Source organism: Phascolarctos cinereus, unplaced genomic scaffold, assembly GCF_003287225.1.
Source record: "Phascolarctos cinereus isolate Bilbo 61053 unplaced genomic scaffold, phaCin_HiC Scaffold_5;HRSCAF=322, whole genome shotgun sequence".
NCBI lineage: Eukaryota > Metazoa > Chordata > Mammalia > Diprotodontia > Phascolarctidae > Phascolarctos > Phascolarctos cinereus.
The window spans coordinates 253254851-253267459 of NW_027555958.1; the positions used below are offsets into that span (position 1 = coordinate 253254851).

The 12609-nt window shown below is 45.7% G+C and overlaps 3 protein-coding genes across 3 annotated transcripts; 2 read left to right on the plus strand and 1 right to left on the minus strand.

Annotated features, from left to right (window-relative positions):
- Nucleotides 1-159: 159 nt before the first annotated feature.
- Nucleotides 160-1516, plus strand: TMEM88 (transmembrane protein 88). The gene is made up of 2 exons (XM_020966559.2): nt 160-402; nt 811-1516. Exons 1-2 carry the CDS (start codon nt 184-186, stop codon nt 1081-1083), a joined length of 492 nt encoding a protein of 163 aa, XP_020822218.1. The 5' UTR covers nt 160-183; the 3' UTR covers nt 1084-1516.
- A 1104-nt stretch (nt 1517-2620) lies between these two features.
- Nucleotides 2621-4327, minus strand: NAA38 (N-alpha-acetyltransferase 38, NatC auxiliary subunit). Its single transcript, XM_020966561.2, is given in 4 exon segments — nt 2621-2842; nt 3368-3554; nt 3772-3939; nt 4199-4327. Coding segments are annotated over 4 exon segments (597 nt in total). The 3' UTR covers nt 2621-2729.
- A 48-nt stretch (nt 4328-4375) lies between these two features.
- Nucleotides 4376-8767, plus strand: CYB5D1 (cytochrome b5 domain containing 1). The gene is made up of 4 exons (XM_020966558.2): nt 4376-4868; nt 4969-5045; nt 5153-5371; nt 6008-8767. Exons 1-4 carry the CDS (start codon nt 4376-4378, stop codon nt 6236-6238), a joined length of 1020 nt encoding a protein of 339 aa, XP_020822217.1. The 3' UTR covers nt 6239-8767.
- The last annotated feature ends 3842 nt before the right edge of the window (nt 8768-12609 follow it).

Here is a 12609-nt window from a genome sequence, read left to right on the forward strand (position 1 = left end):
GGGCTCCAGACTGCAACCTAAAAATGAGGGGGTGGAGGGGACTGATCCCAGAGCCACATTCCAGGATAAGTAAGGTGGGAGTGTGAGGGAGGAGAGGGTTGGGCCAGGGGGAGGGCAGGAAAGGGAGGATGACTGCTATATAATGGTCGGACACACAAGTCACCCAGCCAAGGTCTGGGTGCGATGGCAGAAGGCCCTAGGGCTCATCAGCCACCACCTTACAGTGGGGGTGGGGGCATTGAACCTCGAGACCCGCTGGACTGCTGGGCCTGTGCTGTTCTGGTCACAGCCCAGAATCTGCTTGTGGCGGTCTGCAACCTCCTGCTGCTGGGCGTGGTGTTAGGAACGGTACTGCTGCCAGCCATCGTCATGTTGGGCTTTGGCTTCCTCTGCCACTCAAAGGTAATTGCAAGCTCTGTCCTTGTAGCCTCTTTCCCGTCTTCCCCTGGATTCTGCCTTACTTTTCATTTGCTTAGTGGGGCAGGGGAGTAAGGTACAGAATTGAGCCAGAAAACCCCCAACTCTAGAGAAAGAAGCACCTGGCTAGTTGATCTTGGGCTAGATGCCTACGTTCAGAACAGAGATCTGTTAAGGAGAATGAGGGTTCTTTTGGGTTCATATTCCCACCTACTGATTTTTATCCCCAATCTGAATAATCTTAGGGATCCCACCCCCAACCTTAGAAATCTGATCTCTTATTGCAGCCTCCCACCCCCTATCCCTGGATACTGAAATCCAATACATGGTTCTTCATTTTAGAGATCCTGGTGTCTGGGTCCCCCACCTTATTCCACTTTTCCTCGTTCCTAGTTCCTGCGCTCTCAGGCGGCCCCCTGTACTGCCCACTTTCAGGACCCAGGATTCACAGTGTTGCTGGTAGTGGGTTTCCTGCTCCTGATGCCTTTGCTGATTCTCGCCTTAGCTGGTTACCGCCGCCTCTACTGCCGTCTCCGCCTTGCTGACTGCCTGGTACCCTATAGCCGGGCCATCTACCAGGATGTGGGACTCTCTCATCCCCCAACTCTAGGAGCCCCACAAGCATCCCAATCCCTTCCTACTGCTATTGGCAAGGTCTGGGTCTGAAAGGGCTCTCCTTTCCCCAATTCACGTAGGGTCCACCCTAACTCCCAACTTAAACCTCTAGGGGCCTGTGTTGTCTAAGGAGCAGCAGATATCCAGTCCCTACATCTGGACTAAAAACTCTAGAGATAAATTCCACATCTGAACCAGACTTAAAGGGAGATAGGGAATGTTTGGATTGGTCCCAATGGAAAACAGACTAAACACGAAAAACCCCATCTCTGGACAGCCTCTTTCCCTTCCCATGTGTACAGCTGAACTATCCTATGGCACATTTGAACATAGGGGCTAGGGCTCTTACTCTGAGTTTTGGAATATCTGGACCGAATCTCCCAAATGTTAATCCTATATTCAAGTTACTCTATGGGGCAGGAAAGCTGAATGTTACAAAGGATGAGCCATTAGGTGGTTCATGAATAAAAGATTAATGAATCAATCCGTCTGAAGTCTTTAGTTAGGAACATCACTTTCTTTCTTAAAGGTCTATAAAACCGGGCAACTTTAGCTCTGAGCAGGCGTGAATCGATCTCTGGAAGAACTTTTGTGGACAAGTAACCACTCCCTTTACTGTTTGCAGAAGCTGGGAAAATCAAGGGCTACCAAACAGACCTTCCACCCTTATCAGTAAGGTTTTCCTGGCCAGATCCTCCAAGCCAGTTCCTGGGGTTCAACCTTCCTCCCTTACTGCTGGCTTAGTAGATGGGAACTCCACCTCTGGCTCCCAACCCTTGCTCCCCTTGGGACCCAGGTGTCCCAGCCAAGAGTGTCGTCTATTCTCTAACCCCACTCAGGAAGGCCGGAGCTAGAAACAATGAGACATCCAGAACAGGATGGAGGGTCCCCACACCCTCCCATTTGGGTCACCTTAAGGCCTTGGGGTATGTGTGTATGCATATGGGAGAATGGAACAAACAGAGCAGCCACAGAAGGCAGGTGTGTGTTCCTGGGTTTTATTCTAGACAAACTGACTTCCACAACCTGGCTTTTTGGCAACCATACTGTCTGAAATTTCCCTTCCAAGGATCCTGTCCTACATCCTTCCCCATCAACCCACCCTTTTCCTGCTGAGACAATGTGGAGTCAGTGAGTGAAGAGACCAGCTTCACTTAGGGTCCTGTAATGAAGAGTAGAAATTCATTCCCCTTCTTTCTTAAGAAGCTTGGTACAGCCACATCTCCTAGGTGCTCAAGCCCAAAATAAAGTCAAAGTTGTTAATTCCATCATTTTACAGAAGAAACTAAGGCCCAGAAAAGCTGTAGCTTGTCCATGATCCCACACCAAATTAGTGGCAGAGTCAGGACTACATAATAGTACTTTCTCTATTCTTCCCAGCCAATTCCTCTTGGGTGGTAAAGGGAGGGAGTCGGAAAAAGGCTTATCTCATTGCTCTGGTTTCCCCGGACTATGTATTCTTTGTAATGAGCATTTCTGTATGGGTCCTTCAAAACTATAAGTTGGTTTTCTTCTCCATGGCCCAGAATCAGGGTCAGGAAGTTGCTGGCCTCCCAGCCACCCTCCCCACCCAAGTAGCACAAGGTCAATAGATCACAGGCTTTAATCAGAAGATGAATGAGGGAAGAAGACGAAGGCAAGACATATAATCACAGCTTCCCCGCTGGCATTTCATAGTGGGTGCTGAGGGCCAAGAGTCACAGATAGGGAGGGCAGGTCAGGCTCTCCCTTTGTACTTCAACAGAAACAATGTGGTGCCCAGGAACCATGGCCAGGCCCAGGACACGAGGCTCCCCAGCTGAGAAGGAATCTGAAAGAGAAATTGGGGGGATGTGAGGGGAGTGTCAGGGAATGTGCAAAGCTACACCTAGCTGGCAATCAGGAGACCCAGTTTTTAGCCCCGACTCTAAAACAAACTTGGTGTGACTTAGGCATCACCTATAGTCTTGGTAAAATGTGGTTAAAACCTACCCCATATAAAAGTCATAGCCAACATTTTCTCTAGAGTTCACCAAACACTTTTCTTACAACTAAGGGAGGTAGTGCAGATTTATCTCCATTTCTGGAGATAAACTGGGGCTTAGAAAAGTGATTTTCTTTTCTCAAGTCGGTCAAGTGACAAAATCAAGACCAGAACCCAGACCTCAGGCCTCCCAAATCAGGGTACTGCCCCCCGTACCCAGGCTGCCTCAGCCGCTCTTCTGGAGAGGAAGAGCCCGGGTTCGGGCAGGCAGTCGAGGGAAAGGGTCGGATTAAGACCCGAGGTTTACCAGGGACACCCTATTGACTGGCCCAGAAGAAACCCAGGCACGGGGTCACGAGCACGAGATCTGACCCGTGGGCTTGAGGAACTCCTGCGCGGAGCCCAGGATGACATTGCAGTCACGATCCGTGCACAGGAAGCAGCCCACGAGGGTGCGCCCGTCTGTCATGCGAATGCGCATGTTCTTGTTGAGCAGGCCCTCCAAGCGCCTGCGCGCACGAGCAGCCACCGCCGAGTCTTCGTGCTCCCCGTCAGAGTCCTGTAGCCCGGGGGGAGGGAGGACATAGCGTTCAGCTAGCCGGAAGATCCAGCAGAACTACATCTCCCAAGAGTCCCCACAGCCCAAGAGCACTGGAATGAGGAAAAGCTGCACCAAGGACTGCTGGGAGATTGTAGTTCTTGCCCTATCCTCCTCCCTACGCCTGTCCTCCCCTCGCTTTGCCCCCTCTCCCGATTCTGGTTGCCCCGCTGCTGACCCCAGCGCTGGAGCTGCTCTGGCGTCGGCTGCAGCAGCCGTTCTCCTCTCGAAGCAGTACGGTCGTCCCAGCTCCTGCCATCGGACTCCGGCAGCGGCTCTTCCTCTGGGGCCCCTCCTTGCTTTCTCCAGAAGCACTTAATGCGCTCAGCCTGAAATCTCGCGGGAACTAGAGCAAACGGAGGGGAGGGGGAAGGGCGTGTCTCTAAGAGGATTTAGTTCCATGCCCTCTTTTTTGTCGCGATACCACGCAAACCAATAGCTCGAGTCCTCGCGTCTCCTTGGCAACTTCCCGCTTCTCTAGAGCTCCACCTGCCTGAATAAATCAGGCATCAGAGCCTTGGCCCATCCTCCTTGTACTCCCAAAGTATCGCGAGAAAACCACTAATCTTGACCTGTCTGTCAACCCATCTCAAGAATTGCCTCACCTCCTGTTGCTCCACTTCGTGAGATTTGTACTTAGTCCCTAGGCTTGCTGTCTACTACGGACATGCTGTGGCAAACAGCTTCTGTTTGTATGTCCCACTCATTTCGTGTTTCTTGTTTCCTATCCCCATTAATCAGGAGCTCCATTTTTTGGGTTAGGGAGCCGGACTACGGTTCCCATGAAGCGGTGTTGCACAGCAACATTTCCTATCCTCCCAGCTTTCTCGGAAAGGCAAAGAGTCTTTCTTTCATTCTGGCCTGCCACTCCCGTGGACGGTGGCCTGCAAAGGACAATGGTTCCCATGTCAGCAGGAAAAAGCATTCCCCCTCCCCCAAGGGAGGAGCGGAGAAAAAGGGGAGCCCTGGGGTGGAGTGAGGTGGATAGTGGAAGCACCGAGGGTGCACCTAAGAGGAGGGTGCTGGAGGTAGAGGATAGTTTTCCGACTCCAAGAAAGGGGTGGTCACAGGAGTGGGGAGCAATGCTGGATATAGAAAATGATGAAATGTTTGAAAAGCCGACCCGGGGGCTTGTGGCCGGTCCGAACACGCGGTATTTTCAGCGACGCTATTTCAATATGGCCGAAGTGGCCAAACACAACACGGCCGACGACCTGTGGGTAACCTACCTGGGCAGTGTGTACAACCTCACCTCCCTGGCCAAGGAGTACAAAGGTGAGGCGTGGAGAGGTCGGGGGGAGAGGATGTTCCTGGGGCGGGGGGGGGGGAAGGAGGGGATATCGGGCTACTATTCCCCCCCCCTTCCTCCCCGCAGGGAGCGTGCTGATGAAGCCCATTCTGGAGGCAGCAGGACAGGACATAAGCCACTGGTTTGACCCCAGTACCGGAGAGGTGAGTGCCAGGGTCCCCTGGCTGGGGAGAGTGGGGTCGTGAGGAGAGGTTTAGAGCCTCCCGAACAGGGCGTGGAGGGGTTGATCAGAGCCTTTACTTCCCCGAAGATCCGAACGCACATAGACCCGCTGACTGGCTGCCGGAAGTATTACACCCCCAGGGGGCGCTTCGTGCACATCCCTCCGCAGCTGCCCCGCTCGGACTGGGCCAATGACTTTGGCCAGCCGTGGTGGAGGCGGACCGAGTATGAAGTGGGGCTGCTCTCCTACAAGACCCGGCTCATTCGCATCATCAACATGCTCACTTCTCAGGAGCAGACGCTGGAGGTGAGAAGCCAGGGGGTGGGAGGGTGGGAATGATCGGGAGGAAGCCCCCACCCCCAATAGGGAAGAGAAATCGAATCCTCCCATCAGACCCCCTAGGCTGGCTGAGTGCCAGCTGTCCTGGAGCTCTTTTCCCCCTTGCATATCTTCCAAGGTTAGGGAATTTGGGGCAGGGTACCTTCTCCAAAACATTCCTAAGATTCTTCCAGTATGCTGAAGGTAACTAGGACTGGTCTTTTCAGTGGCCACTCAGGCAATAGAATGTTGAGAACTGTGGTTCCATTTGCATGCTGGAAGTTGTAGTCGTGCTATAGACAAGAAAGTTGTCTTGAGCTACTAGATGATGATCTTTTAGGAACTCGATCCTTTGATTCTGGGAATGGGGAATGATGCTTCTGAGTTTTGTAGTTTACCAAATTAGTTTTTTGCTAGAGAAGTTTTAGTTGTGAAGATAAAGCCTAAAAGCTTCTATAGTCTGGAATGTGTCTCTTGAGACTGACTGTAGCATTCTAGGACTTGTAGGCCACTAAATCTGTTGCACATTAAGAATTCTAGCGTATCTCCTCAGACTTTTCTTTGCCTTAGCTGTGGTGGGGTTGCCTTTATGGGATTCTTCCAGAACTTTGGCTCTTTATCTAGGTGGGGGCACTGGAGACCATGTGGGAAATCCTACACCGATATCTCCCCTACAATGCTCATGCTGCCAGCTATACTTGGAAATTTAATGGTGTCAACCTCGATATGGACAAGACCCTGGAGCAAAATGGGATTGCAGATGAGGATGAAGAGTTCTACCGACTTAACATGGACCCAGAGCTGTACACACCTGCCTTGTTACTGTACTTCAATGATGACCTCACTGAACTATAAGGAGATACACATATAATATGTAGACTAGAGAGAGAACAGGGTGTATGGCTCAGTCTCTCTGACCTGGGGAAAAGGGGGAAGCCTAAATCTAGTTCTTCATCCCACTCTTGAACTCTTAATTCTTAGCCCCTGCTTTCCACCAAGGCCCCATATCCTGTGGGAACTCAGGAGTACTTAGCCTTCATTTTATATAACACACTGAGGATATTGGGATTTTTTTTTTAGTCAGGACCAGAGTAAGATTAAGTTCACCCAAGCACCTTCTTTAATAAGGTGAGAGCACAGGAAGATCAGGGGTCTTCTTTTTTCTCTCCTGTGAAGAGGTACAGAAGCAAGCATTAGGGAAGTGGTATAAGAATCTTCCCTCAAAGTGAAGCACAGAGGCAGAGCGAGGACTTTAGGAGGACTAGGGTACAATAAGAATTTAATCATCTGTGCCCATAACTGGCCTATCTCTTCCCAGGATAATAGCGGGAAAACACATAACCATGGGTTTGGGGAAAGTTCTTGAAGCACATTGAAACTGGGAAATCAACAAATATTTCTTGAGCACCTGCTTTTTGAAAGTCTCTGTGTTTGACATGGGTCACAGAGACAAAAATGAAACATCTTGTTCTCGAGCAGCTTACATTCTACTGAGTGTAAGAAAAACCACGTGTCTGACATCATCCATTGAGATTGGGTTTGTGCTCAGTGCAGCTAAATGTCATGCAGAAGTACTTACCTATTCCACTTATTCTACCACTACATCAAATATTGTATTCCTTCTGTCTCATACACTGAGATCAGGCTTTTGAGCAAAATCTTGGATGCATTCTGGGGCTATGCCTGTCTTGCACTGGGAACTGTTAGGCCCTGAGTGTAGTCAACCACCTGTTTTACTTGGGAGTCACTGTCAGGAAAAAGATTAGAGATGCCATTCAGAAGCCAGTGGGAGCTGGAGAAAGGAAAAGTTTCAGCTAAGCAGTGGATGTAGAAAGGAAACAAGCCCAGAAATCACTGGAGAAAACCTGCAAGCAACTTTCTACTCTCTTTTCATTTAGACTTTTCCTCCAGGGACATGGTGAAGTAGGTATTTTTCCTATTTTGGAGAAGGGTTGAATGAATGTTGAGAGTGAGGCCTTACAGACTGGGGAACATGCTACTGGGAAGGAGAAATACTAGAGAATGTGTTTAAGAATGGGAATGTGCCAGTAGGGGAGGGGGCACATGGGAAGCAAAAGTTGATTTAGAAGGAGATGGGAAAGCTAAGGGAGAGCCAAAGGTAGTTCTAAAATGTACAGAAATGTCTTCTTTGTAAGCTTTCGAAGAGTGAGTCAAAGTAATTGGGATAAGGCAACTCAACCCATGGCCAACTAAAAGTCAAGAGTGGAGGGTATCTAGTTGACCCAAAGGAGCTTCAAGGTAAAATGAGATAGAGTGGACTTCTTCCCAGAGTGGGAGATTAGTATCTTCTCTCCATATGAGAGACAGGCAAGGAATGGGTTGGTATAGAAGCATGAAGAGAGCTAGTTCAGCTCATGTCAGAGCTAGATAGGAGTTTTAAACATTTTTTTTTTTCCCTTTGGGCCAGGGGATGGGGTTGTGTTCAGGGAGGTAGAGTAAATAAAGATGTCTGTATTGTCCTCAGCAATCTCTTTCATACTCAGCAATATTGTAGAATCTATTCTCAGCTCAGCAGAAGCACTTAATCTATGCTACTCATTCCATCACTTCATCAAATACTATATTCCTTACATATTTTATGTATATCTGCTGTTAACTAAACTGTAGGATCCTCAAGGGTAGAGACTAGATTGGACTAGATTATTTATCATTTTGTATCCCACCTACCCCCCCATACCACCTAACAGTTCTGAACACACAATAACTATTGTGGGCTGGGCAGGTAGTTTAGTTCTGAAATCTGAACAAATGAAACATGCATGAAATCCATCTAAAAGTTAACAAAAGGAGATTTATTTAGCCATGGTAGGGAAAGGACATTTAAAGCAGTGAAGGGATGTTCAGGATATAGCATTGATGCAGTTGAGCATAGCCTTTCTGTGTCAGTGTTTATCCTGCTAGCCTTTGGTCAAACAACTGAGCGGGGAGCTCCAGCCTCTACAGTCCTGGCTGTTTTGTTTCCAGGGAATAGGAATAGATCAAGTCTTAGTGTTGTTCAATTGTTGTCAACTCTGCATAACCCTATTTAGGGTTTTCTTGGCAAAGATACTGGTGTGGTTTGCCATTTCCATCTCCAGCACATTTTACAGATGAGAAAACTGAGGCAAACAGGGTTAAGTGACTGGCCCAGGGTCACAGAGCTAGTAAATGTTAAGCCAGATTTGAAGTTGAATCTTCCCGATTCCAGGCACAGAGCTCTAGCTACTTCACCACTTAGCTGCCTTATGTCTTAGTACCCTGAGTCAATCAAATCTAGAGGACAGTTTCAGTACCTTTTAATGAAAACTAGCTTAACTTGCCTAGGAAGTGGAGGCCTTAGAATATTGCTCTTACTATGGTGCTAAATAAATACTTTCTAATGAATGAATTTTTGTATGAATTAGGAATTGGAGAAATGGAGGTAAGATTGGGGAATGCACACACATGGATCCTCTTTTCCAACGTACCTTCTAATTTCTTCTGCTTATGTTTCTTCACCACAGTCACCACCATCCTTCCCCCAAAACAAAACAAACCATGGTCGAATCCTACAGTGAACTTCTAGGGCTAACCTGCATGTCATTGCTTTTCTATGGCCACCAGATGGAGACTGTCTCCTTTGGGGCTGGCAGAAGGCGAAACAAGAATCCTACCAATAGCTCAATAGGGTAACTTTTATAGGTGGGATGCAGAGACAGGAAAACAAAATCAATGTGTACATTGGGGGCTCAGAGAAGAGGAAGTTTGGACATAAGATGAGGAAAAGGGGGAGGATAGTTCAGAAAGATACTAAGGCTTACGGGAAATAGAATCTAAAATGGATGAATTAAAAAAAATTATTGAATGCCCATGGCACCATACTAAGAGTTATAGAAGATGAAAAGATTAAAAACCAACAGTCTCATTGTGAAAAACAAGATATATGTACTATGGGAAAGGGTACTGGATTTAATTTCTGCCTTTGGGTTACCTTAAGTAAGTTACAACCTCTTTAGCCTCAGTTTCGTCATGTAAAATGAGGGGGCTGAATTATATGATCTAAGTTTTCTTCCAGCTGCAAATCTGTCATGATGTGGGAAAACAATAAATAATGCATATCGAATAAATGAAATCTGTCACATGTGGGGAAATGAAATAAGAGGCAACAAGTTGTTAAATGACAAATGAGCAGTACAAACTGAGTTTTCAAATTTAATTAGTTGTCATACCTCCTGCAAAGATCATTCTCTGGCGGAAGGTGGTATCAGGCCCAGGGAAGCTACCACTAGGAAGGGAGATGAGTGAGAAGACAAATTGAGGTCCTTGGAAGTCCACACCAACAGCACCAAGGTATTGGAGAGTACTCATTGGGAAAGAAGGCAAACTCCTTGTGTTTAAGGATTGTTTCATTCATCCCTAGTGCCCAAGTCCAGAGTAGTAATCTGATAAATGATTGCCAACTGATTGATAGGTTTTTACATTTTAGGAGGAAGTCCCTTGCACCCCAATGAAGCTGTAAGAATGGATTCTGCAACCATGGGAAATAACCTAAAGGATAACAGCCTTTGAATTGAGGGAAAAACAAGAATGGGAAGAAAGTTTAAGGTAGAGCTACAGGGGTAACCCCACCCTAAATTACAGATCTTTAGCCTTTGTAGAATGTATTTTTTTTCCTTTCCAAATGACACTGGTTATCCATTAGCATATTATGGGAGCATAGATTTGCAGTTGGAAGGTACCTTTTAAGTCATCTAGTCCAATCTCTTATAAGAGTTGAGAAAACTGAGGCCCACAGAAATTGAATAATTTGCCCAAGGTATCACAGGTAGTAAGTGGCAAAGATCCAAGAGAAGAGAGACAAAGACTGGTATAGAAATACTGATGAAGCCTCCCTCTCTTGTAATCATGCCTGTGGGTGAGGGGGATTGGTAAATAATAGCATTTTTCTGTGAATTTTTGTTAAAAGAATTCAGTTTTCCCATTGATCTCCATTATAAAATGAGATACCTTCTTCAATGGAAAATACAATCTTCAAGGGAGCAGCTAGGTGGCGCAGTGGATACAGCACTGGCCCTGGAGTCAGGAGGACCTGAGTTCAAATGCGGAGTCAGACACATAACACTTACTAGCTGTGTGACCCTGGGCAAGTCCAACCAAAAAAAAAAAAACCAAAACAAGAGAATATAACCTTCAGAATGTTAAAATGGGGCAAGTTTTTGAAAATTAATGTTTATTCAAAATAATGTTGGTACTTCTATGAAGCTGTAATTTCGTCAGTGTGGGTGCTTTCACCTACATAGATCAAAACCCAACCATGCCTACATATCTTGTGTGACTCTAGTCCACTCCTTTAAATACAAAAAAGGGTACACCTAGTATGAAAAATAAATCACAAAATGAAAATATTTAAGTGAAAACAGTTATCAGTAACTCTAGCAGTATACCTACCTTACCCTGCCTTAAAAGGCCTATCTCCTTATCCACTCATACATTTCCTATATGATATTCCTCTTATTATTTCTGGTATGTAAGTTATTATTGAAAATAAGTTCTAGCCTACTTGCATTTTTTCATTGCCCTTTGAATCACTGCAATTTTGATTCTTCAGAAATAGTGGTGGTCCAGGATTCACAACCATTCACAAGTACTGCTGGGAGAATATCTGTGCTAAAAAGATGGTTCTTTTATATAGCTGATTCAAATGAATTAAGCAGAACCAGGAAAATAATACCTATGACAATGTAAATGGAAAAGACCTTCTCCCCACAATGAAACTGAATGCTATGTAATTATATCAAGTCTGACCCCAGAAAAGACAAGAAAATGTACCTCTTTCTCTTCTTCGCAGAGGTGGAAGACTAGGATATGAAACATTGCCAGATTTGATTGATGTGTTAGTTTTGATTAGTAATTCACTGGGCAGGGGAAAAGGGAATGACATATTTGGAAATGAAGTGACATAAAAGTGAAAGATATCAATAAAAATTTTCAAAGGTGGGTTTCTACACTAGGGAGCCTTGAAAGCATTGCACAATTTGCCAAATGCAATCTAGCTCACTTACTTTTTCCTGGTTCAGTCAACTGCCCATCTGCAGTGCCTGAACTAATATGTACTGATGAACTAACTCAGTAGATTGGCCATCCAACCTCATACACAGAACCACAAATTTAGCACTGTTAAGGTACCTTAGACATCAACCCTCCTCATATTACAGATGAGTAAAATGAAGACAAGAGAAATTACATGATTTCCCAAAGTCATACAGGTACGGCCACTGTTTAAACCTGGGACTTCTGACTCTAAATCAAACACTGCTACATCATGCTACCTCTAGATAATAAGCATTTTTCATCCACTTAGTTTTTCTTATATGGATTGTTAGGCTGATCTTTTTTGAGTAATCAGATCTCATTTAAGAAGGCTCTGTAACATGGGCAACCTATATCATATTGCATGCCTTTTCAGTGTGGTGGGGGGAGGGAGAGAGAGAATCTGGAACCCCAAAATTAAAAAAAAAAGACTGTTGAACATTTTTACATGCAATTGAAGAAAAATAAAATACTAATTAAAAAAAAGGGCTCTGCAACATGTACAATGCAATCAGTACAATCATCTTCAAAAAGACCTTTACCACCTATAGGGAATCCCATTGCTATATGGACCTCGTCTATGACATTTGCAAACAGCTTTCGTGAGCATATATTTTGTTTTATACTTTGTTTGACAATAATCAGGAGGATTACATCTGTGATTATATTTATCCAAGAATCTTGCAGTAGGATTGTAATACTTGGCTCCTGGGCTGCCATAAGAGATGCCAGATCCCCAAAATGACTGATGAATAAGACACTATCCCAGAGCTCATCAGTTTAGTGACTGTTTCTGAATTTGCCTTTCTGAGACTAGTGGGACAGAGAAACAGCTATTTCATCTTGTGCACAGGATATGTGGGAGGAAGTGTGGGAAGCAGGATCAAAAGGTGTGTGATCTCTTGGTGCCTGACCCCCTGCCCGAGACTTCATGACTTGCTGTTGGGCAATAGTTATCAGAATTCCTATAAATATATACCATAATATATATGTGTCAGGGTGGGAAGATGATCCCTCCAAAATAAAAAGGCAAGAAGATAGCCTCCATGTATAACAAGGTTGACCTAACCATACTGAGCTTTATCCAGGGGGTATGTTTTTATATTTCCTTATTATGTAATGAAACTTCACCATATTAATCAGCTGAGCTCAGAGTC